The sequence below is a fragment of the Acinonyx jubatus genome, chromosome D1 (genome assembly GCF_027475565.1).
Source record: "Acinonyx jubatus isolate Ajub_Pintada_27869175 chromosome D1, VMU_Ajub_asm_v1.0, whole genome shotgun sequence".
Lineage (NCBI taxonomy): Eukaryota > Metazoa > Chordata > Mammalia > Carnivora > Felidae > Acinonyx > Acinonyx jubatus.
In genome coordinates, this window is record NC_069390.1 from 27,221,971 (window position 1) to 27,243,305 (window position 21,335).

At 45.9% G+C, this 21,335-nt stretch overlaps 1 protein-coding gene across 2 annotated transcripts; it reads left to right on the top strand.

The window, feature by feature from the left end:
* Window positions 1–90: 90 nt before the first annotated feature.
* Window positions 91–20,691, top strand: CD59 (CD59 molecule (CD59 blood group)). 2 transcript variants are annotated; one of them, XM_015081150.3, is made up of 5 exons: window positions 133–366; window positions 3,229–3,396; window positions 11,020–11,101; window positions 12,636–12,740; window positions 19,173–20,691. In XM_015081150.3, exons 3-5 carry the CDS (start codon window positions 11,029–11,031, stop codon window positions 19,373–19,375), a joined length of 381 nt encoding a protein of 126 aa, XP_014936636.1. In that variant the 5' UTR covers window positions 133–366; window positions 3,229–3,396; window positions 11,020–11,028; the 3' UTR covers window positions 19,376–20,691. The 2 variants fall into 2 exon arrangements, with proteins under 2 accessions (XP_014936635.1, XP_014936636.1); XM_015081149.3 differs by lacking the exon at window positions 3,229–3,396 and having other exon boundaries at window positions 91–366.
* The last annotated feature ends 644 nt before the right edge of the window (window positions 20,692–21,335 follow it).

Here is a 21,335-nt window from a genome sequence, read left to right on the forward strand (position 1 = left end):
TTCTGGGGTTTTAAAGATCTTAATCTATTCGTGGCCACGGTCTTTTTTCTGAATCTGGGCGGGTAGCCTGAGTCACCCTGCGCGCAGTGGCTGCCCCGTTGCCTGGCCAGGGCTGGTTGCGCGGCCGTCGCTCAGGTGGCCTGGGCGCGCGCGGTGAGCTCCAAGCGTCTACAGATCGCTCTAGGACCTGGGTGACCTTGGGCTCCCAGACTGCGGCGCGCGAGTGCCAGACCTAGCGGCCGCGGGGGTAGGGCCAGCGAGAGGGGGCGGAGCTTCCGGGCTTTCAGCGACCCAGGCTGAAAAGACCTGCCGGGCCAGAGCACACGGGCCGCGCGGCGCTGGAACAGACACCCTGGTTGCTGGCAGGTAAGGCCGGAGGCTGGGCTGGGCTGGGTCCGAGCCGCACCCGGAACCTGAGGCCGCAGTGAGCTAGATTCGGTGCGTGCCCTCACCTGCGGCGGGATCGGGGCGGGCGGAGACCCCAGGAGGAGTGGCGACTCTCGGCATCCTCCCCCAGGCCCTTCTGCCCGCGGCCCGAGGCTTCCCGGCACCGGAGGCCCCTGGTGGCCTGCCTGGGGCTGCCCAGGAGAGCCCTGCACAACTCCTCCCTCCCTTCTCTTCTTTTTGTTAACAAAAAGAAGAGAAGGGGGGGAGGAGTGGGCGCCCTTTCCGAAACACCCCAAATCCTGCGCGCTGTGCCCTCCGTTGCCTAGGGACTATCTTCCTGGAACCCCGACCACCTGCCCTCGCCTCGCTCTGAAGGGAAGCTCTTGCACCTTAGGGAAGAGAAATCATGCCTCGAAAGGAAGTTAAACCCGCTCCGTGCCAGGTGGTAACAGACCTTCTCTAGCTGTACAAATTTGGAATTGGAAAAAGGGCGGGACCGAAACGTAGACATTTTGTTTTGAGGGGGCTACCCCCTTCCTGGAGTCTGGCAGCGGACTTGCAAAGCAATGTTAAATCGAGGTTTGTGTTGTTATTTAACGAGAAGCAGGCTCTCCATGGATCCTGGAAATGCGCCGCGTCACATATGCCATCTCTCGGCTAGCTAACTAACACACGTGGGCGGCGGCCGGGCAATGGAAATGGCTTCTGGAAGCTAGCCTGGAACGCACCCACAATGAGAGAAGCTGGAGTTAGTGACTCACCTTGGCAGAGACTTCTGAGATCAGGTTTCCTGCTTCTGTCCTGGGCAGGCCTGGGTTGTGAAATAGTGCGTTCATCTTGCACCTTGTGAAGGCGCTAGCCCAGAGACTTTCTCACGCTTTCCTTTTGACGGTGCTTTTCCTACTCTCTATAACCGGCTGTGGCCATGGTACCTCCTGTTGTGAACAGCTGATGCCTTTTTTTTTTAATGTTATTTATTTTGAGAGCGAGAGAGCACGCGCACGAGCGGAGACGGGGCAGAGAGAAAAGGAGAGAGAGAACCCCTAGCAGGCTTAGCCAGGAGCCGATCTGGGACTCAGTCTACATGAGATCATGACCTGAGCCAAAATCAAATGCTTACCCACTGAGTCACCCAAGCGCCCACCAGCTGGTGCTTTTAAAAATCATGTTCTTACTTGGTGGTGACTTTCTTCAAGAGGTTAAGGGGCCCCAGTGGAGACCTGGCTGCCCACCTCTCTCAACTGCAATACTTCTACTTAATTCTAAACAAATCAGCCCGTACATTTTACAGATTTAGAGACATAGCCTACATAGGGCCCCTGTCAAGGTTAGCTTGTGATAATAAACAATTTGTGAAATGGAGGTAAAGACTCCAAACGTAGGAGACTTAACCCAGAGATGACTCTCTGTTCAATTCTCAGGAAAACACCTCTTTTCTACCACTTTTGCCCTACCTTACCTAGCTTAATCTGTCTCTTGGTGACCGTGGCTCTGGAATCCACCTGGAATCAAGTAGAGTTTGAAGCTTGGTGTGCATGAATAGAAATGGTGAATTCACAACCACCAAGTTCATGTGTCACGGTGTAGCGGTCAAGGGCCTGGGCAGCACACCCGGGTTTGAATCCTGGCTCTGCTGTTTACTGGCTGGGTAATCTTGAGCGAGCTGTTTAACCTCACATTATTATCAGTAAAATAATAGGCCTTACTTCATAGGGTGTTAAAAGGACTGGGGTAATTCGTGGAAATCAGTTTGGCACCTGTTTGTGAGGCACAAATGGTGGCTATTAGTATTTTGGGTGTCCCCGCAGCAATTTTTCCTGTTCCCCATAAGGGCATTTTACGCCCACTTCTCCAAGGAAGATACATACAGCTCAGAATGTTCATTGTTAGGGGTGTTCACATTTCTCAAAATGTGGTTATTTATGGGGCGCCTGGGTGGCTCAGTCGGCTAAGGATCTGACATCAGCTCAGGTCCTGATCTCACGGTTCCTGAGTTGGAGCCCCGAGCAGGCTCTCTGCTGATAGCTTGGAGCCCGCTTTGGATTCTCTCTCTCCCATTCTCTCTGCCCCTCCCCTGCTCATATTCTCTCTCTTTCCCCCTCAAAAATAAACATTAAAAAACACTTTTTTTAATGTGGTTATTTACTCTGGCGGTAGATTTGTAACCCCAAGGAAGATAAAGACTTGCCTCGCAGAGAACCAAAAATGCCTACAAGTTGTCACTTCTGTATTTTTAAAGCAGAAACAGGAAACCTTTTGCTGAACCTTGATATAAGGAAAACAGCCCATTATTACTGAGTGATTTGGAAAATCAAAGCCCAAATAAAGTGGGTTTTACAATGAGGAGAGCAGCTGTGTAATGGAATTCACCTTGACAGCTGCAGGTACCAGCTCCTGAAAAGAAGCAAATTAAAAATTCTGGGTCAGCTCTTAAACTTCGGCCAGAATGCCAAAAAACAAAACCAAGCCCAGAGGTGCTTGAGGTTTTCCTCAAGGGGAATATGTACTTTTTATCTAAGCGCTGTATCTTTGTGAAATATCTTCACTAAACCATTGGCTATGCATGTATAACCTCAAAGGGCAGGGCCATGAGTTGGCTCTCTAATAAGAGGCCCTCTTCGGAGACCTCTAACTCTTGCAGTCCTGGAACAAATGGCAGAGAAGGCCCTTGTAGGGAAAGCTGCAGATTTATGTGGTTTAGAGAGTTTTGGGGGGGTTGTCCCTGGCAGTGGGACCTCCCAGGTGGCTGGGAGGGGCTGTTCATTATGATGGTGGCTTTCTGTTTGTCCCTACCTTCTGATGTAATTACTTCTGTGAACTGAGTAACTGATTTTTGTCTAGGTGTGTCTGTATACGTGGCTGCAGCAGGCACTATATGTGTCCCAAGGTGATAAGGAGGCAAAGCTCCAAGCCTCTGACACTACGCCACTTGTGAGTTACCAGCCCCTGGTGAATGGAAGCAGGACCCACCCAGTGTGGCTCTGCAACTAACATGTTGCCTCGGGACAGGTAACTTCATTCCCTGGGGTTCCAATAATTTTCTAGAACATGAGAACCCTAGATTTCATTTTTGAGGACACTTCTGGCCTTAAAGTTCATCAGCCTCTGAGGTGCCACGCTCCCAGGAGCAGAAACTAAACTGATGGGTATCTGTGAATCTCTTGGAACCAGCATCGATATAAAAGTCTCTCCTCTGGTGGCCTCAACTTAATAATTTACTTCAGAAGCTGAATTCACGAGAAGTCTCCTCTCCAGAGAGTTTAACTGTGGGTAAAAGCTCAGAGCTGAGTTTAAATGCTGCTTTAACTATTTACCAGTTCTGGGGTTGGTGCATCCATTTTCTATTGCTGCTGAAACAGATCATCACAAGTTTAGGGGCTTAACACAACACAGATTAATTAAATCTGTGGTTCCGTATGTCAGAAGTCTTGCTGTGGGCATCACCAGGTTCATGTCAATGTGTTGGTAGTACTGTGTTCCTTTCTGGAGGCTCTGTGGGAAAAGCCATTCCTTGCTCATTCGGTTATTGGCACAATAGAGTCCATTTGGTTAGAGGACTGAGGTCCCGTTTCCTGGTCAAGTGTCAGTTGAGGACTATTCTGGAGGCCACCTGTATGCCTCATCTGTGGCCCCCCCACCCCGCTTCATCCGTTCACAAAATCAGCAGTAGTAAGAGAGCTCCATCCTCCTCCTTGAATCTCTTGCCTCTTCTTCTTCCTCTTTTTTTTTTCAAGATTTTATTTTTAAGTAGTCTGTAACGTGGGGCTCAAACTTACAACACTGATATCAAGAGTCACATGCTCTACCAGCTGTCAATGAGGCTCCCCCACTTGCTTCATTTTCTTTTCTTTTTTTTAATGTTTATTTATTTTTGAGGTGGGGGGAGAGAGAGAAGGAATGAGTGGGGGAAGGGCAGAAAGAAAGAGAGACAGAAGATCCGAAGAGAGCCCGATGTGGGGCTCGAACTCCCAAACCCTGATATCAGGACCTGAGCTGAAGTTGGACACTTAACCAACTGAGCCACCCAGGCGTCCCGCTTCTGTTTTCACATCTCTGACAGATCCTACTGCCTTCCTGTCCTCTTCAATGTAATCGCCCACATGATTATGGATAATCCAGAACAGGCTGTAACCTTAATCTCATCTACAAAGTCACTTGCCATCTAAGGTTGCCAGTATTCACAGGTACCGGGAATTAGGACGCGGACACCTTTGGGGAAGAGAGGTGTTATTTATTCTGCCTACCACAGTTGCCTAAATTCATTCCCCTCCTTGATCCAGTTTCCTCTTTTGATAAATGGAGGCAGATTAAATTTACTTTACAACATTGTGTGAGGATTAAATACAGTTAATGCATTCAGTGACATTGGACCCAGTGTAATCACACAGGCCCTTAAAAGGAAAAGAAGCCTTTAATTATTTAATTAGAACTAACAGCTTCTCTCACAACATTGTTGGGAGAGACGCTTCCAGCCCTATCTAAACTAGCCTCACCCTTGTCCCTGGTCACCCTCTAACCCAGTGGTTTTCGGTGTGTTCCTGGTTAGAAATGCAAATTCTTGTCCCCCACACCCCAGACCCAAGACCCAGAACCTCTAGAGATGGGACTCTGCATCTGTGCTTAATGGCCTTACAGGTGACTCTTATGCCACTTGCGTTTCAGAACCGGTGCTGTTTCCTTATTTTGTTTTCTTTCTAGTCTTTAGCACTAGGTGATGTCTACCTCCACTAGATTATAAAGTTCTAGGCGGGGCCTTGCCTGGTTCACTGGTCACTAACACAGCGCCTAGCACAGTACCTGCTCACAGGGGGCTCATAAATAATCGTTGTGGGATGAATGGGGTGTTGAGAGTGAACCTACTTAACGGCAGTAAATATGCCCACTCACCAGTGAATTCCTTTCATTTGCTTAAGCTGTGTCATTAAATAGTGATGTGCTAAATGCTTCATGTTCAACTTCTATGGATTGTTTAGATAGTTATTTGGAAGGACTGGTTGGAGTTTCTGGATGGACAGTAACATCCCTTTGTTTTCCTTTTACAATAATGGAATATGGGGGGGGTGGAATGTGGGCTCACACTATCCATAAGTTTGCTACCTAAAGCATTTTCAGGAACTTGATCAGGGATGTCTGTATTTGTAAATCACCTTGCAACGTTTCAGCTTCCTCTTCCATCTCAGGTGGATGCAAATGAATAAATAATTATCAGGTTGGTTTTATTGTAAAATGAATCTCTTGTACTTCTGAGAACTTTGGTTTTAACCCCTTGCTGCCTTCTGCAGGAACCTTTTCTGCAATGTCTGTGATCCTTGATCTCTGCTCTCTGCTTGAACATTGTCAAGTGATGAGAAGTTTTTTTACATTTTACCAAGGGAATTGCTTTCCAGATGTGCTGATACTCTGCACATTGCCTCACACACAGCAGGAAGGTAGGAGGGATGGGGTGGAGGCAAATAGTTGTTCCTTAGGAAGTCCTGATGCTGCCTTTGGAAATTACACAGGATAACCTCTCCCTCCCTTTCTCAGTGACCCTCAGCATATCTGAAGACAGTAATTGTCTCTGACTATATTTTTTCAAATAGAAGAGTCCTGGTTTCTTCCTTCAACTATTTCTCCTGGGTTCTACACCTGTTTATTTTACTATCCTGATAAACAGGAAAGAATTCAGAAATTGGCCGCTAGGAAGTAAAAATACTATTTCCAGGTCAGGTCTGACTGAGCCCAAGACAGAGTAACTCCAGGATTGCATGTACATTTGTCTGCTTGTTTGTTCCTTAAACTGCTACTTTTTAGTCCATATTAAGCTTTAAAACCCTCACATATTAATCTTATATTTTTTTCATTATATAGAATAATCATTACCCCTTCACAAATGAGGAACACGTCAGTTCTCATTTGACCGCTTTAAGGTTCTATGAATCGGCAGCAAAGTGGGATTAGAATGTAGCTCTCTCTTGCAGGACTGCAAGACAATCACCCAAGCCTCATATTTTACCAATACAGAGTGTGACTAAAATAATTGTCACCAGATAGACATAGGAGAGGATATGTACACAAAACATTTTTTTACCTCAAGCCAATTTTGGAAAGTGGTATATATTTTTATACCTAATCAGGTTGAGTAGTAGAAAAAAAACTTAAGCTGCAAGTAAAATGATTTGTGAGTACATTAACATATCCTGCTATCACGTTCAGAACTCTTTCTATAAAAATGTTTATTGTTAAGAAAATATATTTAAGCATGAACAAGCTGCTCATAATTCTACTGTTCTATCAACCACATGTTCCAAAACTGTTCAGGAAAGTTGATATAGTATTGCAAGCGTCACTTTCAACAAAAAGTGGTAAGATTATAGCTATTTTTCAACTGGCTTTTTCCTTAATACATTGTGAACAGCCTTCCCTGTTTGTCCCTCTTCATGGCTGTGCAGTTTCCCACCGTAGAACTGTATCCTAATTTACTCATAGCCATGTATGTTGCCAAATGTTTACTGTTTTAGACAGTGCTTATCTGTCTTCTAGTGTTTACTTATTCCTGCAGATGAAAAGCCTATATGGAGCACCCCTGAAGGAATCAGCTTCAGAGTCACCCAGAAAAACCTGTCCATACTTCCTAAGACTGGCTTCAAGTGTGTATTACAACTCCAAAATGGTATTTTCCAGGAGGCTTACCCATCTTTAGTCTTTGGACTTTATTCAGAATGACTTTAGTCTGTTTCCAATAATTAAATCCACGGTTTAAATTTTTTTTTTAATTTTTTAATTTGTTTTTTTATTTTTGAGAGAGAGAAAGAGACACACACACACACACACAGAGCGTGAGTAGAGGAGAGGCAGGGAGAGAGGAAGACACAGAATCTGAAGCAGGCTCCAGGCTCTGAGTTGTCAGCACAGAGCCTGACGCAGGGCGGGGCTCAAACCCTGGAACCATGAGACTGTGACCTGAGCTGAAGTTGGACGCTTAACCGACTGAGCCAGCCAGGTGCCCCTTAAATCCACTGTTTAAATGAGTTAATGTGCTTAGCAAAGAAGAGTGTTGGGGCCCTCTGGGTGCATTTTGCATGGAAGTGTTTGGCTTGGGTGGAGTGGGAAAGTCATGGCAGAGCATCTGATGTACACTTAACTTATGGGCATCATTTTAAAGTTTAAAGCAGGGGTGCCTGGGTGGCTCAGTAGGTTAAGTGTCTGACTTCAGCTCAGGTCACGATCTCGCGGTCCGTGAGTTCGAACCCCGCGTCGGGCTCTGGGCTAATGGCTCAGAGCCTGGAGCCTGCTTCTGATTCTGTGTCTCCCTCTCTTTCTGCCCCTCCCCCGTTTATGCTCTGTCTCTCTCTGTCCCAAAAATACATAAACGTTAAAAAATAAATAAATAAATAAATAAATAAATAAATAAAGTTTAAAGCAGAGGGTGTTTTAGACTAGGGGGTAAGAGTTTGAAATTATGAGGTTCAGTTTGTTTTTGTTTTAATTCTGAAGAAAGATTTGCCAAAAGATGGGTGATATTATGTGACCACCAAAAGGGAAACATTTGTTATGTGTGGATTTTCCCAATATCTCTGATTATAAAAGTAATACCTGGTCCATTATAGAATAGCTGGGGAAAGTATGGCAAAAAGTAAAGGAAGAGAAATAAGAAATCATAAATAATCCGTCTTAGCATTAACTACTGTCAACATGTTGGGGGCATTTATAAAACAGCTTTAAAGCAATCAGGTGTTTTCTTTCCTCCCTCTCCTGCTGTGACAACATTTTGCCCTTGGAAATTGATATTTTAGTAGTGGTTAACGAAGGCTTGGTCTCATTTCAATTTGAACACCTTAACCTTGGTATCAGCACACTGGCCACTTCTTCCTCTGCCATCTTTGCCCTCCCCTCCCACAGCCATGTCACGGAAGCGGCCACAGTGACTACCAGCCAGCAAAGTGATGTGTTGAAACCAAGCCTTGACACTCTCCATCCAACCCCAAAATCTGGGGGCTGCCTTAACGTCTGGTGCCCTCGATGCCCCCGGCTCATCCATTCCAGGGCGTTTGTCTGGCTTCCTCACCTAATGCTACCTTCTGTCTACCCTCCACACCCCTCCCTCCTATCACCCCCTCCCTCCCCAGTTTCTTCCTCCTGGTAACCTCACTCTTCAGTAATACTATAGTGGCAACTGCTTTCGGAGTGCCTTCTTGAGTGCCGGGTGTTGTACCATGCAGTATGTGTACTTATCCCCATGCTAATGAATGGAGAGTGGAGTTCAGAGGTTGAGTTCACAGCACATAGGTGGCAGAGCCAGACCTGTTCAAGGCCTTGTTCAGACTCTCCAGACCAGACAGGAAAGCCTGTCCCTTAAGCAGCTCATTGTTTCTTCCCTGCTTTTGTTAAGAGATGAGCGTTTCTTAGGAGGCAGGTTCTTTCCGATGCACTTCATCAGGGGACACCTCTGTGTATGGCCCCGTTTGCCATGCTGCTGTCACCATTCCAGGGGAAGCCTGGAAGTTCCTGCCAGCCTGACACCTTCCCAGTTCCTGACCCTGGCCTGGAGCTCCCTCCCTCCTCCTCCTCCAGGGGGGACACCTGACGTGGCAGCCGTTCTTATTTTGTAGCCCCTGCCCTGCTGTGGGGGACCTCAGATTAATACCTTCCTCTCCTTGTTCTTCACAGACCTGAGCCCTGTCTAACTTGAACGTGTCAGTTATCCTTTCTGCCCAGAAACTGGTGAACGTGAGAAGCCAGGCGGGGAGCTGGCAGTGTGCCCAGGCCCAGGTCACTCACTAGCAAGGGGAGAGTAGAAGGGGTTCTCACTCCTCTGGCTCCAGGCAGAGGGCATTGCAGGGCAGTCAGGATGCCAGCAGGAGGGGCTGATGCCTCTTCCTCTTCGCTTAGAGTACGGAGGCCTCAGGGCCCCCACCTCTCAGGGGGAGGGGCCAGGAAGAAAGATCCGAGTACTCAGGTACTCAGAACAGGAGGTGTAGTAGACATGCCTGTCTGAGTTAGGGCAGAGTACTCAGAACAGGAGGTGTAGTAGACATGCCTGTCTGAGTTAGGGCAAGAAGTCGGTGTGCATCCACACATCCACCACTTGTGTGTGCCTGGCTGTGTCAAGCACATACTCATTTAACTTGTTTTACCTCCATAAATCCTCACGGTGTTGGATCGCACCTCTGTACCCGCCGCTTGTTGTAGATGAAGTGAATGAGGCCTGGTTGCAGCCGCATAACCTGCCCTACATCCAGATCTCTGCCACTCCGACAGCTGAGCTCTAACCTCTGCCCTTGGGCACCTCCAATCCTCACTGTATGGGGTTGCTGTGGGTAGCTAACCCCCAGGAGGCTCAGCATGGGGAGGGGGGGTGGCCATTAGTAGGTTGTTGCAGATTTTGAAGAGGCCAGAAGGAAGTAGAGGTTATTCAACTTGTAAAGAAAGGCCAGGCCCTGTTTGGTTTTCTTCCTAGTTCCCCACACATCAGGAAAGCAACGTGTCTCTTTGATCCAGGCATGACTTACTCAGTGTTTTCTTTGAGCAATGCCAGAATCTGTTCTTTCTGGTTCTCAACCCTCCCCTGACCATCTTCAGCCCATTCCTGAGCAGAGGATGACCTTCAGAGGTGTGGAGATGATGTTCCTAACTTAAAGAGGGGTGGGGGGCTCACCTACCAAGAGACCCTGGGCCTGTCAGGCAGAAGTCCTGACCTGTGGGGCTGAGGGGCCTAGATTGTGGGGCATCTTGGTTTAGAGGCACTGTTGCCTCCTTGTTTCAGGAGGGGGTTGGGAAGGTAGGGGTGGGATTGGGAGACTTCTTAGAGCTGACTTATACTTACTCAGTTAGAAATCTCTCTGTGCTTTGCCTTCCTTATCGGGTGAAAAGGGTTTGAGCTATCTCAACCCTTCCGTCTCCTCCCCTGATGCTCACTGTACCCACGTAGGCATTACTGTAGTGGGACTGGTCGTCAAAGTCACCCAGACCCCTCTTTACCTCCCCAGAGGGGAGGAGATGAACAAGGCGGTGTCTCCATCACACTTGCTAAGGTGGGGAGCTTCTGTGCATGCTAAACCTTTGCCTCCTGTTCTGCCGCAGGAGGCACCGGCATCTGGAGGGCACCAGTGTCACCTATCTGGCCTGACACACTTAGTGGCATGGCCTGGAAAGGTGACCCTTGCTAGGCCCCGGCTCAGCCAGCGGCTTCGGGTGGGGCCAGCAGAGTGGGAATTGTAGTTGCTGAATTAAGTATTTTTCTCGTATTCCCGTTTGACTAAACAACACTTATGGGGAAGAGAGTGCTATCCCCACTGCGTGATCGTGACGACTGTGGCTTGGAGTGGACATTTATTCACGGCCACTGTAGGTGAGAGCTGGGGTTGGGGCCCGGGCACTGCTGACTCTCGGCCAGGTGCACTTTGACTCCCACAGCCACCCTTCTCCCAGGACCAGCAGCATTTCTTTAGTAACCTGAGGTTTGGGGGCAAGAGGAGGGACCAGGAGAGCACCTTGGTTCATGGCACCCCAGACCATTTCTAGACCATTTCTCGATCTGCTAACTCCTTCCCCATGCTACCTGAAGGCTCCAGGCCCTCCAGCTGTTGGTCTCTGAGATAACCAGCACCCATTTGTTGGTTTGTGACCACCCTTTGTGTCCCTTCCTTGCAGAGTCTGTGGATGATCACGATGGGAAGCCAAGGATTCATCCTGCTGGTGCTCCTGCTCATCCTGGCTGTCCTCTGCCATTCAGGTGAGCGGTCCCCGGGGACATGGATCTGAACCATGAGGTCATGCGCTCACTTTTTCTTCGACCTCAGCAAGACTGACCCAATGCTTAGCATGTAGGTACGTGGATATTTGCACACTGAATGAACATGGTAGCTATGAATATTTCTGCCCAACAGAATTTCCAAAGGTGAACTTTGGTTCCACTGTTTAAAGGTTTGTCAAGAAGCCACATGAAGGGGCGCGTGGGTGACGCAGTTGGGCATCTGACTCTGATTGCCGCTCAGGTCAGGACCTCATGGTTCACGGGTTTGAGCCCTGTGTCGGGCTCCGCGCTGGGAGCGGGGAGTCTACTTAGGATTCTCTGTCTCCCCCCTCTCTCTGCCCCTCCCCTGCTCACTGCTTTCTCTCTTCCTCTCTCAAAATAAATAAACAAACATTAAAAAAAAAAGAGAAGAAGAAGAAACCAAATGAACTCTGGCTCTAGCCAGGAGAAGATTCAGTCCTAGGAACAACCTTTCAAACGGCCGTCTCCAGGATCCGAGCCAGAATTCACCCTCCCTCTTACATTCTCCCCTCTCATGCGTGTGTACACGCATCCGGAACAGGAGGGGACTGCAGAAACATTGCGTCTCTGTCCCTTCCGATTGTGGCTCCCCTCCCACACGGGCCACCAACGCCCTCAGGAAGGAAGAGGCAGAGTGGGCTAACCACCCCCCCCCCACCACCACCTTCACTCTATGGGAGGGCGCCTGGCTCCAGGCATCTGTCTCGTCATCTGCAAACAAAGTGGTAGGAGGGAGTTATTTGGACTGACCTTTCAAAGGTTAATCTGGAACCTTCACAGATGGAGAGTCGTCTGCTAGGTGGGATTTCACACCAGGGAAGGCGAACATGGCCATTTAAGATGCTCTAGAGAGCTTGGCTCCTATATGCTCAGATAGTGAGGAGCCACTTTCTTCTGGCCTTCTGGAAAATTCCCTCCCCCCTGGGGATGGATATATGCTTTGGCCTTAGAACTGCAAGTTAGCTCTTGGGTTCTAAAACCCACACTTGGTCTGAGTTTCACCATGACATTCTTCTATGAGATTTTACATATTTCATTTTCAAAGATGTCCTTTCACACAGACAGATACTGCCTCATAACTGATTATCGATCTATGAGAATGTGATCAGAGAGTATTCGTTGCCTGGAAGGCATTTATAGAATTCTGTTAGTTTATTCTCTTGATAGTTACCTTTTAATACATCGCTGCAAATTAATCACTTTTTAAAAATCACTTCTAGTTGAGGGTAAGAGGAAGCTTCTCATTTGCACAGTTCTAGGGATTTTGACACATGGAAATTCTTTTTGTACTTGTATCAGGGTCCAAAAATTGCTGCTGGGACTGCAGTTTGAGGTTGGAAGAATAGATCTGCTACGGATCTGTGTGGGAATGGAAGCGCGCTGTGAGCTGCGAGCCCCCGTCCCATCGAGTGCAGATGGTGGGCCTCCTTCCGCCAGGACGGCAAGTTAGTGCTGCTCTAACAAGTCCTGACGGGTTTCTTTCTGATTCTAGGTCATAGCCTGACATGCTACAGCTGCGCATCACCAGTGACTGGTAACTGCACTAAGACCTCCGTTTGTTCATCGAATTTTGACTCGTGTCTCTACATTGAAGCCGGTAAGAGCCTGCCCCTTCCCTGCCTCCTAACTGTAAGGGGATGAGGAGGGCCTGGGAAAAAATGAGCGCCACATTCATTCTCATCAGGCTTGTATTCAACAAGCAGTAACTGTCATCTAAGAGAGAAAAATAAAAACACCCTTCAAGGTTATTCTCTTCTTCTATACTCTACCACAAAGCCTTTCCAGAGTCAGCCACAAAGAATACTGAACATATCAGGTGAACTCCTAAAAGGCTCGGGAGACCCACAGGTTCAGAAAAACCCAATAGAAAGGAGAAGAAGATTAATTTGCCTAGAAAAAAGAAATCCTTCAATAAGTAAGGACAAATCAGAATTATCCTGTCTGACTGGAGTATCTGATAATTTTGATATAAATTCCTGGAATGTGGCTAAAATTCCAAGCCCTACAATGCAAGGTCCTTGATTGTGTAGGACAGGTCCTCTACCTCGATAGAGAGGCCCATAATAATTCATTGTTAATGTAGAAAGCACAATAAGGCCCCTGGAGAGAACATGGCCACTCACTCCACAAATATTTGAACACAGTTATGTATGAGCACATGCATCAAGTTAACCTTGATCATCTGTGTCTCTTCAACCACATCTCTCCCACCTCCCTCCACAAAAAGTGTCATTTCCAAATAAGAGAATAGAGGCGATATTTTTTTTATATTTAATTTTATTTTTTATTTTTTTAAATTTGTATCCAAATTAGCATATAGTGAAACAATGATTTGGGGAGTAGATTCCTTAATTCCCCTTACCCATTTAGCCCATCCCCCCTCCCACAACCCCTCCAGTAACCCTCAGTTTGTTCTCCATATTTATGAGTCTCTTCTGTTTTGTCCCCCTCTCTGTTTTTATATTATTTTTGTTTCCCTTTCCTTATGTTAATGTGTTTTGTCTCTTAAAGTCTTCATATGAGTGAAGTCATGATTTTTGTCTTTCTCTGACTAATTTCACTTAGCATAATAACCTCCAGTTCCATCCACATAGTTGCAAATGGCAAGATTTCATTCTTTTTGATTGCCGAGTAATATTCCATTATATACATACATATATATAATATATATATTACATATATATATATATATATATATATATATATATACACACACACACACACGCCACATTTTCTTTATCCATTCATCCATTGATGGACATTTGGGCTCTTTCCATACTTTGGCTATTGTTGATAGTGCTGCTATAAACTTGGGGGTGCATGTGTCCCTTCAAAACAGCACACCTGTATCCCGTGGATAAATGCCTAGTAGTGCAATTGCTGGGTCGTAGGGTAGTTCTATTTTTAGTTTTTTGAGGAACCTCCATACTGTTTTCCAGAGTGGCTGCACCAGCTTGCATTGCCACCAACAATGCAAAAGGGTTCCTCTTTCTCCGCATCCTTGCCAACATCTGTTGTTGCCTGAGTTGTTAATGTAAGCCATTCTGACAGGTGTAAGGTGATATCTCCTTATGGTTTTGATTTGTATTTCCCTGATGATGAGTGATGTTGAGCATTTTTTCATGTGTCAGTTGGCCATCTGGATGTCTTCCTTGGAGAAGTGTCTATTCATGTCTTTTGCCCATTTCTTCAGTGGATTATTTGTTTTTTGGGTGTTGAGTTTGAGAAGTTCTTTATAGATTTTGGATACTAACAGAATAAAGGCAATATTATGTGTAGAGTAAGAATTAGATTAGCAGTTAGGAGCTCCCATCTCCCATCTCTGTCCTGCCTCCATCCAGTAAGTTCCTTCTGCCTGTATTTTTTCATTTATGAAATGTAATATGTGTATTGGATGGTAGAGGTGAAGAGGAGAGGGAATGAGGGAAGTAGAGCCAAATCTTTTTTCCAGCTCTCAAATCCCATTGTTTCTGATTGTTAAACTTTTATTGAAAAATTTTCCAACTTTACTGAACAATAATTGATAGAGAAAAATTGTGTATGCTTGAGGTACACAGTGTAATGATTTGATATTTGTATGCATTGTGAAATGATTACCACAGTGATCTAAGTAACACATCCAGCACCTCACAGTTGCCTTTTTTGTGTGTGATGAGAACACTAAGATCTATCCTCTTAGCAAATTTCAAGCATACAATGCAATATTAGTAACTATTCTCACCATGCTATACGTGAGACATCCAAAACTTATCTATCTTATAATGAATTGTTCCACTTTTAAAAGTGGTTTGTGTAGGGGCACCTGGGTGGTTCAGTGAGTTAAACATCCGACTCTTGACTTCAGCTTAGGTCATGATCTCACTGTTTGTGAGTTCGAGCCCCACATCCGGCTCTGCTCTGACAGCATGGAGCCTGCTTGGGATTCTGTCTCCTCCTCTCTCTGCCCCTCCCCCTCTTGCTCTCTCTCTCTGTCTGTCTCTCTCTCAAAATAAATAAAAATAAACTTTGGGGCAGAAAAAGTGGTTCATATAAATAACAAGACCCACCTATTAATAGTGGCCAAAATCCAAAATGCTGACAACACCAAATGCTGACAAGGGTTCAGAGCAAAAGGAACTGTCATTCGCTGCTCGTGGGAATGCAAAATTGCGGCTTGGCAGTTTCTTAAATAAGCTAAATATGCTCTCACTGTGTGATTCAGCACTCACTGAATATATACCCAAAGGGGTTGAAAACTTCTGTCCACACAAAAACCTGCACACAGATGTTTCTAGCAGCTTTATTCATGGTTGCCAAGATTTGGAAACAACCAGATGCCCTTCAGTAAGTGAATGGGTAAATGAACTGTGCATTGTAGTACATCCAGACAATGGACTAAAAAGAAATGAGCTATCAAGCCATGAAAAGACATGAAGGAAAATTAAATGCCTATTACTGAGGGAAACAAGCCAATACGAAAAGGCTACGTAATGTATCATTCCATGGTAGGACATTTTGGAAAAGGCAAAAGGAGACCATAAAGAGGTCATTGGTTGCCAGGGGTTAGCAGGAAGGAGGGAGGGATGAAAAGGTGGAGCACAGGATTTTAGGGCAACAAAACTACTCTGTGTGATACTATATTGGTGGGCATGTGCCACGTGTATGTCAAATTGCATGCAACACCCAGAGCGAACCGAAACGTAAATGATGGATTTTGGATGGTAATGATAAATCCATGTGGGTTCCTCAGTTGTAACAAGTGTACCACTGGGGGGGGGGGGGGGGGCGGTGGGGGAGATGCTGATAAAGGGGAGGTTCTTTAGGGTGGGCACAGAGGTGTCAGGGGGCTGAGAACTCTACATCTGCTCAATTTTGCTGTGAATCTAAAGGTCCTCTAAAGAATAAAATCTATTTTTTAAAAAGGGATAACATGAATCTTAAATATTTTTCTTCTTATGTACAGAAGTCCCCAAATTCGGCCAGACATAGCAGTTCTTGAACTAGAGCTGTTTTGACCTTGCAGTAAGACAGATACTAACAGAGCACCTAAATCCCCCTGCAGCTCGGATTGACGTCTCCTGGGAGAGGCAGGGCACACTGTCAAAAACATGAGTCAAAGGTCAGGTACTCATTGGAGAGATCATTCAACTACTCTAGCCACATTTTCCCCAACTAGAAAGTGGGCATACTTCTCTTCTGGGGTCAGGGGGGCAGTTTGAAGAGAAAATGCACATGATGGTGCTGTACAGAGTGAGTCTAGAAGAGAAGTAGGCATTGAGTGTGAATTCAGCTGATACTTACTGGCATCCTGGCCATGTCCCAGCATTACAAACCACGTGCTTAGACTCTGGCAGAAGCCTCGTGACTGCGCCAAGCCATCATTGCCCTTATGACCTTCTGAACAAGGGGCACACTTAGAGGTGCCGAGGACAATTAGGGACTGTTGCTTGGTGACGTTAGATGCAAACTAAATCTTCAAAGAGGGCCGGGATGATGCGTCAAGCAGAGAGAGAACCTCTAACATTCCAGTGACTCTGATATAATCTGCTTTATTTGGGTGGTTCTGACAGAGGCTTTGGTGAGCTCACCACATCAGAGGTTGTTATGCAAATAAGATCATTGAAGTAGAGGGGCGCCTGGGTGGTTCAGTTGGTTAAGCATCCGACCTCAGCTCAGGTCGTGATCTCACAGTTCATGAGTTTGAGCCTGGTGTCAGGCTCCGTGCTGAAAGGCTCCGAGCCTGGAGCCTGCTTCAGATTCTGTCTCCCTCTCTCTCCCTGCCCCTCCCCCGCTCATGCTCTGTCTCTCTTTCCTTCAAAAATAAACATTAAAAAAAAAATTAAAAAGATCATTGAAGCAGATGCTTGGCTCACTGCAGGACACATAGTAAATGATTAATTGGTAGCAATTATTAATAAATTGCTATCTGCTCTCTCCAGGCTGTTAGGTTCCCCTAATTAAAATTCTGGTAGCTTTAATGTTTTTCCAGTTCCACTGCCTGGTTAGTATTATGGAAAGCAGTAACTTGCCCTGTTCCACAGCATCCTCTATTGGAGGCATCTTCTTAAATACCGATGACCAAGAAAGTAAAGTCACTAGAACACTCTGGCCTCTGCCACTTGACCAAACTTCATTAAAATTCAGTCCAAACATACATTCCCTCTGAGGAGGAGGTGGGACAGTTACATTTGCAATTATGAATGTAGTTTTGAGGGCGTCTGGGTGGCTGAGTCAGTTAAATGTCTGACTCTTGATTTCGGCTCAGGTCATGATCTCAAGGTCGTGAGATCAAGCCCCAAGTTGGGCTCTGTGCTGATGGTGCGGAGCCTGCATGGGATTCTCTCTCTCCCTCTCTCCCTGACCTTCCCCTGCTTCTGTGCACCTGTTCTCTCTTTCTCTCTCAAAATAAATAAAACTTTTTTAAAAATGTAGTTTTGTTCCCAGCCATGAATGAAATTTAGTTACAAGCCTTTAATAAGGAAATAGGTATCTGCATTTTTTTTTCTTTTTTCCCAGCACAGAAGATAAGAAAGGGATTCCAGGGCAAGGCCCATACCTCCTATGCCTGTATATCCCCAGTTTGTAGCACACAGTCTTGGCACATAGACAGTTATTTCGGAGAGGAAAATCTACCATAATTCCTCTCAACTAACACATTGTTTTTCCCTTCATTTTTCTGAATATTAAAAAAAACCATGGGATAGTTGGCATATATGCTTTTGGCTTTTATTTTTCTATGTGTGCAAAGATTGGGACCATAGTGGCATGTTTTCTTGGAAACTTCCTATATTACTGAATAGTCTAATGATTTTTAAATGAAGTTTAAAGTATTTTAAAAAGTTATCCAATGACTTAAAAAAAAATAATCTCGGTCCATAAGCGATATATAAATGAAGCATAGTCTTCTGGGAAGGTAACACTGTTAAATTCCTTGGGGATTTTTCCAGAAAAAAATTAATGCATTTACCTCCACACATACACTTTATTTACACAGATGGCTCTCATTCTACATACTGTCCTGCATCCATTCTATTGAGATATAATTCACATACAATTTAAAATAATACAATGCAGTGACTTTTAGTGTATTCACAAGGTTGCACGTCTGTCATCACTAACTCCAGAATATTTTTATCCCGAAAAGAAAATCCTTACCCATTAAGTAGTCACTTCCCATTCCTCTGCCACATAACCCAGAAGTTACTAATCTACCTGCTGTCCCCATGGATTTGCCTGTTCTGGACATTTCATATAAACGGAATTCTACAGTATTTGTGGCCTTTGTGACTGGCTTTTCACCAAACATAATGTGTTTAAGGTTCACCCGTGTTATCACACGTTATCAATACTTCCATTCATTTTTATGGCTGAATAATATTCCAGTGTATGGATAGACCACATTTTGTTTATCTATTCACCAATTAATGGACATGTGGGTTTCCACTTCTTAGGGATTTTTTTAAATGTTTATTTATTTTTGAGAGAGACAAAGTACGAGCAGGGAAGGGGCAGAGAGAGAGGGAGACACAGAATCTGAAACAGGCTCCAGGCTCTGAGCTGTCAGCACAGAGTCCGACACGGGGCTCGAACCCACAAACCGTGAGATCATGACCTGAGCTGGAGTCGGATGCTTAGCCCACTGAGCCACCCAGGCGCCCCCTGCAGTAACCATTCTTGAGGATCTCTCCTAATCTTTTTCACAAGGAACTTCATAGAGCAAATTCTAGAAATAAGGTTGTTGGATCAATGGGAGTATGTGTTTAAAAATCTTAGCAAACCCCTAAAACCTCAGCACGATCCCCTGTGGGCTCCCACCACACACAGCTGTGCGGGTTCTCACGAGACTTTGGTTTTAGGGAAAAGTTCCTTTTCGAGCCGCATCATCAGTCGCTCAATCGTTCCCCTTTATAGCCCGACTAGGTTACGTATTCTTGCCCGGATGTCTCTACTTCCCTTCGGAGCTAGGTTCTAAGAAGTAGGATCAGGAGTTCGAAGGCAGGCACAGAACATTGCCCACTTGCTCACCCTTGTGTGTGTGTCTCCCCCACAGAGCCCAAATCCTATTACTACCAGTGCTGGAAGTTGGCGGACTGCAGTTTCGAGCGCATCTCAGCTTCCTTGGGGCTTCAGAAGCTCCAGTACCGCTGCTGCCAGCAGGACCTGTGTAACAGGAGCTTTGGCACCACTGTCTCCGGGAAGATGGCTCTGCTGGTGACCCCGCTGCTGGCAGCAGCCTGGCACCTTTGTCTCTAACTCAACACTGGGAGGCCCTTCTCCTAAACTTTCTGTTTCTGTATATTCCTTGTTTCCCCTGCTGCTGCATTCCCAAGGCTATTTTCACCTGGATCCTATTGGGAAGGATTAAAACTAGCTTGAGCCACTTGGTAAAAAGAGAGACTCAGCGCCTTTGAAGACCGGTCGTGTTGGCAGCAAAGACCCGTCGGAGGGAAGAAACTGAAGAGGGAGGCACGGGTGAGTTGAGCTAGGTCACGTGCTTGTTGCAAGACCAGCTTTGCGGTGGCCGCTGGAGTACATTAGACTCTGCACGTCTCCGTTCTTTCCCGTCTCATTCCTTGAATGTAGTTAAAGAGTATCATGAGTGCTTTTGGGGGCAGACCGGGGCAGGGGGTTCTTTTCAGCAGTCTCTCGGGGAATGCTTTCATCCTCTCCCTTTACGGGCCCTGTGCTGCCACGCAGGCACAAAGAACCTTCCACGTGTGGGCTGTCAGGGGCAGTGAAATTCCTAATGCAGAGCACTTGGAATGACCTTGGTCTTCGCAACTAGCAGGTGTCTGGCAAGGAAGAGGGTAAGCCCTCCACATGGCAGGGCACGGAAACCCCAGGTCTTCCGAGATCTGAGTTTTCCTCTGTCCCTAGATTGTGTATGGGCTACTCTGTCTTCCCTAGAAAAACTTAATAGGACATATTAATGATATGTTAAAACTACCCCTCCCACTTTTTTATTGGAATGGTGGGATATCTTGGCTTTGTCACACATAGTTAAAAGTCTGAACATTTGGACATCCTGTGTTAAAAATGACTTGCGGTATTAAGTGTGCTTGTTTTGCATAGTACTGGTAGCAAGTCTCTTCATACGTGTACTTATACTGTATGAACACAATGGGAAGAGCCTGAGTTGCAGGTGGGGACCTCCAAGTGTCCTCACGAACAGCAGCAACACCAAGGGTGTGATTTGCCTGCCAACTTCCGGCCTGTTGACTCCTAGCTGACTTAGCACAGATAGCGTAAAATGCATGTGTAAGGGTTATTAACATAATCACAATTGTTAAGGCTTTGGGAAACTCTTCTGGTTTCCTGAAAAGTGATTCACCTTTTCAGGACGGCAACGTTTTGCCTTTTTCTAGTGGGTGATGGTGAATAATTCTTAAGGTCCGGTAGACTTAAGGACATTTGTGTTCTTATAATCTTGATTGTACTTAGCAGCATAGCCTGATTTTTGCAGATGATGCTAGGCTTTCATGATTAACATTTTTTTAAGACCCCTTGATTATGTAATCTCAACAAACCGGGAGGAATGCCCTTCCAAAAATAAAATTTAATCAAATGCACGAGTGTGGTTATTGGCCCGGAAGGAAAACAACATGCGGGACACCCAGTGGTAGCAACTGAAAGAGAAGAGTGTGACCAGTGTCAGCTGTCTCGTGTTGATGCCCTTACTTGAACAGAGACGACTAGGACCTTCCTCAACAAAACCTAGCATTGCCTTGGTGGTCTGGGTTACTTACTGGCTCTGTGTTTTTCCTTACAGCGTCTTTAATTCCCTTGTCCAAGACAAAATACTACGTGTACCTCTTTCCTCACTAGGATCTTTCCCGCCCAAAGAAGTACTGAAGTGCGCACAGCTGCTGGCTGAGCAAAAAACAGTTCCTTTCACACAGGCCTTTAGGAAACAGAACCAATTTTGACTCACTTACGTAGAAAATTAATCTAGGGGAACTTTGGAGGGAGAATTCAACCAGACTACAAAAAGCCAAAATTTGGGCAGTTCCAAAATGTTCTCTCTAAAGATTCAGATTCTAGGGTGTGACTGTCTGCTGTCTTGGGTCACGTGCCCACTTTGGGGCCAGAGTGCGTCGAGAAAGGGATAATTGTCTAAAGCAGACTCTGAGTGCTGCTAAATAGGGAGATGGGGAGAGGGCTCCTGGGAGTTGAAATGACCAAGGGTCATAATAAACGGCCTTAAGCTTTGGGG

What these genes read in the sequence shown, in the direction of transcription:
- CD59 (XM_015081149.3), top strand. Translation starts at nt 11,029, where the DNA reads ATGATCACGATGGGAAGCCAAGGATTCATCCTGCTGGTGCTCCTGCTC. An exon ending in GGCTGTCCTCTGCCATTCAG is followed by an intron (nt 11,102 to 12,635) that starts GTGAGCGGTCCC and finishes TTCTGATTCTAG; the next exon opens with GTCATAGCCTGACATGCTAC. An exon ending in GTGTCTCTACATTGAAGCCG is followed by an intron (nt 12,741 to 19,172) that starts GTAAGAGCCTGC and finishes TCTCCCCCACAG; the next exon opens with AGCCCAAATCCTATTACTAC.